Raw genomic sequence first — 6,000 nt, forward strand, 5'->3', positions numbered from 1 at the left:
GATCACTGACGTCATGATTTGACCTCATTTTCCCCCCCAGAGTTCACAGTTGTCTTGAAAGCACCATGTCCATCAGATGCAGGTACCATCAGTCCAGTCAAATAAAAAAGCTAACTTTTTGCTAATTATTTCAATTTATGGTCAGCTGTGCCTCGCAAGTGCTACACCAACTGATCTATTTTGTTATAAAGCTCAAGTTTTCAAATGTAATATGGTCTGAGAAAAACAATATTGGCAGGGCAGACATATACAGTATATAGTGAATATGCTGTGATAATGTATGCGGCCTAGTGCACAAACATCATTCCTACAGAACTGTTTTTATTAGGTTAATGTTACATTTTTTAAGTAATCTTTTTTTATTTTTTTTATCTGAGCGTTAGATCTCGGCTTGCTTTTTGACTGCGAAAGTGATCTCGACTCAGAAAAGGTTGGTGACCACTGACATTTTTCACCTTTATTTAACCAGGTAGGCAAATTGAGAACACGTTCTCATTTACAATTGCGACCTGGCCAAGATAAAGCAAAGCAGTTCGACACATACAACAACACATAGTTACACATGGAGTAAAACAAACATACAGTCAATAATACAGTGAAAAATAAGTCTATATACAATACGAGCAAGTGAGGTGAGATAAGGGAGGTGAAGGCAAACAAAATATATATATAAATAAATAAAAATATAAAAAGGCCATGGTGGCGAAGTAAATACAATATAGCAAGTAAAAAAAAAAAGTAGAGTAGAGATAGTAGAGATAGAAAAAGTAGAGATAGAAATAATGGGGTGCAAAGGAGCAAAATAAATAAATAAATACAGTAGGTAAAGAGGTAGTCGTTTGGGCTAAATTATAGATGGGCTATGTACAGGTGCAGTAATCTATGAGCTGCTCTGACAGCTGGTGCTTAAAGCTAGTGAGGGAGATAAGTGTTTCCAGTTTCAGAGATTTTTGTAGTTCGTTCCAGTCATTGGCAGCAGAGAACTGGAAGGAGAGGCGGCCAAAGGAAGAATTGGTTTTGGGGGTGACCAGAGAGATATACCTGCTGCGCGTGCTACAGGTAGGTGCTGCTATGGTGACCAGCATACATAGATGCAGAGCATAAATCTGTGTCTAAATTAAGACAGATTATTGTATTTGGAAGTACATAATGCAGTCACTATATGTAAACAAAAGGTAAACAGGGCATAGTACAGTACATTTCACTGCACCTATCCAGTATTTGACAAGATATATATATATATATATATATATATTTTTTTTTTTTGTTTGTTTTTTACAGATATTAGGCATCAATAGATAGCTGGATAGCTGACTATCCACTGTTATAACCGAGCCATAATAGCCAGGTGTATAGGACAAAAGCACAACAGCAAAGAAAAGCTCATCATAACATAAAACACCATAGACTAGGTATCTGATCAAATCAAATACACCACACACTAGGGCAGCCAATATATGAGGGTTTAGAAAGGAACCTTGAATTTAGTGAGATGGTTGTCTTGGATGGGGTCTCTGTATAGACAGCTCCAACAGCTCCCCATAGCTCAGCAGGACAGCTGAAACCTACAGTACAGAGAAAAAGATAAGATAGATGTTATCCCATGAACACACACACACACTGTAGAGGAGTGGGACCAAAGACCTATGAACGATTTCATTAGAACATTTTGATACAAGGAAAATCAAATCAAAGTTTATTTGTCACATGCGCCGTAGACCTTACAGTGAAATGCTTACTTACAGGCTCTAACCAATAGTGCAAAAAAGGTATTAGGTGAAAAATAGGTAAGTAAAGAAATAAAAAACACAGTGAAAAATAACAGTAGCGAGGCTATAAAAGTAGCGAGGCTACATACAATAACAAAAGTTTATCTCAATACTTTGTTATATACCCTTTGTTGGCAATGACAGAGGTCAAACGTTTTCTGTAAGTCTTCACAAGGTTTTCACACACTGTTGCTGGTATTTTGGCCCATTCCTCCATGCAGATCTCCTCTAGAGCAGTGATGTTTTGGGGCTGTTGCTGGGAAACACGGACTTTCAACTCCCTCCAAAGTTTTTCTATGGGGTTGAGATCTGGAGACTGGCTAGGCCACTCCAGGACCTTGAAATGCTTCTTACGAAGCCACTCCTTCGTTGCCCGGTGTGTTTGGGATCATTGTCATGCTGAAAGACCCAGCCACGTTTCATCTTCAATGCCCTTGCTGATGGAAGGAGGTTTTCACTCAAAATCTCACGATACATGGCCCCATTCATTCTTTCCTTTACACGGATCAGTCGTTCTGGTCCCTTTGCAGAAAAACAGCCCCAAAGCATGTTTCCACCCCCTTGCTTCACAGTAGGTATGGTGTTCTTTGGATGCAACTCAGCATTCTTTGTCCTCCAAACACGACGAGTTGAGTTTTTACCAAAAAGTTCTATTTTGGTTTCATCTGACCATATGACATTCTCCCAATCTTCTTCTGGATCATCCAAATGCTCTCTAGCAAACTTTAGACGGGCCTGGACATGTACTGGCTTAAGCAGGGGGACACGTCTGGCACTGCAGGATTTGAGTCCCTGGCGGCGTAGTGTGTTACTGATGGTAGGCTTTGTTACTTTGGTCCCAGCTCTCTGCAGGTCATTCACTAGGTCCCCACGTGTGGTTCTGGGATTTTTGCTCACCGTTCTTGTGATCATTTTGACCCCACGGGGTGAGATCTTGCGTGGAGCCCCAGATCGAGGAAGATTATCAGTGGTCTTGTATGTCTTCCATTTCCTAATAATTGCTCCCAGTTGATTTCTTCAAACCAAGCTGCTTACCTATTGCAGATTCAGTCTTCCCAGCCTGGTGCAGGTCTACAATTTTGTTTCTGGTGTCCTTTGACAGCTCTTTGGTCTTGGCCATAGTGGAGTTTGGAGTGTGACTGTTTGAGGTTGTGGACAGGTGTCTTTTATACTGATAACAAGTTCAAACAGGTGCCATTAATACAGGTAATGAGTGGAGGACAGAGGAGCCTCTTAAAGAAGAAGTTACAGGTCTGTGAGAGCCAGAAATCTTGCTTGTTTGTAGGTGACCAAATACTTAATTTCCACCATAATTTGCAAATTAATTAATTAAAAATCCTACAATGTGATTTTCTGGATTTTGTTTTCTCATTTTGTCTGTCATAGTTGAAGTGTACCTATGATGAAAATTACAGGCCTCTCTCATCTTTTTAAGTGGGAGAACTTGCACAATTGGTGGCTGACTAAATACTTTTTTGCCCCACTGTACATGTAGATATGGTTAAAGTGACTATGCATATATGATGAACAGAGAGTAGCAGATCAGCACTCCTGTAGGAGATCCAGCACTAGCAGATCCAGCACTCTAGATCAGCACTCCTACTTTATAAATATGGACCCAGGTTGACATTTTATTGTTTTTACCTCCAGTGTTTTTTTGTTGAGTAAAACAACTAAATGATCAACCAAACTGAGTATGAAGTAGACTAGGCCTAACGCGTCACTCGTATAACAGGGATAAATTAAAACAAAAAAAATCCAAGATACAACCTTAGAAGTGTGGGTGATGAATCCAAGGTGTTTAGTGTAGTCTGGTGCCACCCTTGGGCCCAGACATAAATAACAGCATGTCAGCTGGCCCAGATATGAGTATTTCCACTACTATGATACATTATTTATTTGAATTGATGGTCAACATGCATTTGTGTTGCATTTGCTGCATTACCATGTGTATTAGGCCTACTATGTTATAATTTCAATAACGGACTACTGAGACAAACAGACTAACATGTTTGTGTGCAATCCCCCTAATCAAACTGCACTGTCAATAGACACACCAGCTGTCAGTATGTCTTACATGCCCATAATAAGAGACAAATAGCCTATAATAATGCTTTGATCATTCATACACGGGATTTTTGTTAGGGTTAGCCTACACAAAATGAATACACAATATTACTACTGTAATCCTTTGTGGTGTTTCTAATCTCATATAGCTAAGTAGTCTATATCACCATACTGACTATGTGATCCCGATGTGATATCCTGGGTTACTAAACGGGATGAAAATGTAATTATTTTTCAAAAGAGATACTATAGGTAGCGATAGGTCCCTTATTACGGATTTCCTTTCGCCAGCTAAACACTAAGACAACGCAACACATGGGGAACTGTAAAAAATAAAATAAAAAACAATGAATCGACGTCGCCATACAAACGCACAATGACAGCGAAAGCGTTTATAAATGTGCAGCGCAGCAGCCGAGCAGGTATAACTGTAGAGGAACACAGACAGCTGTTTTGTATGAAACACTGCACACCGACATTGTTTAGCCTATCTGTGAAAATGGGAGGGGACACATGGGAGAAAGCCATATCACAGATATAACAGATTTACTAAAGGAAACATACAGCAGCGGTTGCTACTCACATGTTTGGCAAGGATTGTTATGCGAGACGAGAATGATCAAGACTGCAAATTGTTGTCAACGGTGAATGCGAGAGGAGCTGGTCATATACGCGTCGGTTTATGATGCTAGTATTGTATATGACACTTGTTAAATAAGAAAGGAAAATAAATTATCTGAAAATAAAGCAATAAACTGTTGTTTTTATTTTATTTACGCCCCCCCTGCTGCAGCACGGTCCTCTCTTTGACATTTCCCGACCACGGGGTTGAGAGTTCACAATCAGACAACGAGGTTTTGTGGAGCGACAAGAAGGTATAGAAAGCTGGAGGACTGAATGTGACGCTAAGGTGTGACTATGGTTTGCTATAGGACGATGTGGTAGATGCAGGGCCCGTCCTGGCGGGTCTGCCGCCCGAGGTGAGACCAAAAATGTGCAGCCCTACAAGAATAGTCACAGTAAGCAAATTCACGTTTAAAAGACGTCTAAAATACGGATTTTATCCAGACGTTGAAGTTAGTTTCAATTTAGGTTCTGAATGAAAGGTGAAAATACGTATTTTCAAGACTTTGAAATCAGGTTCATTTTCAGTTCTGAATGAGAGTTGAAATACGTAATTTATAGACATCTATGTTTGGGCCAAATCAAGGCTGGTTCAGACCGGGCAAAATCTGAACAAAACATAGACATCTATGATTGGTTCAGATTTGGACCGGACTGGACCAAAAACCAACGTCCATGGACGTGGAAGTCAAGGCCGGAGTTATAGCCTAAAGCAGGGATGGGCAACTCCAGTACACAGGTCCGGAAAAGTGTCACACTTTTCCCCCATCCCAAGTCAACACAATGAATTAAGCTAATTCTAAACTGAAGATTATGATTAGTTGATTATTGGAGTCACATGTGTTAGCTGGAGCTGGGGTAAAAGTGTCACACCATCCAGGCCCCAGAGAACTGGAGTTGCCCATCCCTGGCCTACAGTGTTGCCTGACATTTTATTTTAGGAATGCCGAATCTACACTACCGGTCAAAAGTTTTAGAACACCTACACATTCAAGGGTTTTTCTTTATTTTTATAAATTTCTACATTGTAGAATAATAGTGAAGACATCAAAACTATGAAATAACACATCATGTAGTAATCATGTACCATGTAGTAATCATGTAGTAATCAAAAATAAGAATTTGTTCTTAACTGACTTGCCTAGTTAAATAAAGGTACAAATATATATATATATATATATATATATATATATATATATATATATAAATAAATGTGTTAAACAAATCTAAATATATTTTATATTTGAGATTCTAGAAATAGCCACCCTTTGCCTTGATAACAGTTTTGCACACCCTTGGCATTCTCTCCTCCAGCTTCACATGGAATGCTTTTCCAACAGTCTTGAAGGAGTTCCCACATATGCTGAGCACTTGTTGGCTACTTTTCCTTCACTCTGCGGTCCGACTCATCCCATCCTATCTCAATTTGGTTGAGGTCGGGGGATTGCGGAGGAAAGGTCATCTGATGCAGAACTCCATCACTCTCCTTCTTGGTAAAATAGCCCTTACACAACCTGGAGGTGTGTTGGTCATTGTCCTG

The 6,000-nt window shown here is 39.7% G+C and overlaps 1 protein-coding gene across 1 annotated transcript in view; it reads right to left on the minus strand.

Moving 5' to 3' along the window:
* Window positions 1-4,663, minus strand: part of LOC139536011 (fibroblast growth factor receptor substrate 2-like) — a 48,845-nt gene extending 44,182 nt beyond the window's left edge. Inside the window, exons 1-2 of the mRNA XM_071336076.1 lie at window positions 4,420-4,663; window positions 1,478-1,565 (exon numbers count right to left, since the gene is read on the minus strand). Coding sequence (XP_071192177.1) covers window positions 1,478-1,543 — 66 coding nt within the window. The 5' untranslated portion in view covers window positions 1,544-1,565; window positions 4,420-4,663. The remainder of the gene's footprint in view (window positions 1-1,477; window positions 1,566-4,419) is intronic.
* Window positions 4,664-6,000: the final 1,337 nt, after the last annotated feature.

The sequence above is a fragment of the Salvelinus alpinus genome, chromosome 12, assembly GCF_045679555.1.
Source record: "Salvelinus alpinus chromosome 12, SLU_Salpinus.1, whole genome shotgun sequence".
Classification (NCBI taxonomy): Eukaryota; Metazoa; Chordata; class Actinopteri; order Salmoniformes; family Salmonidae; genus Salvelinus; species Salvelinus alpinus.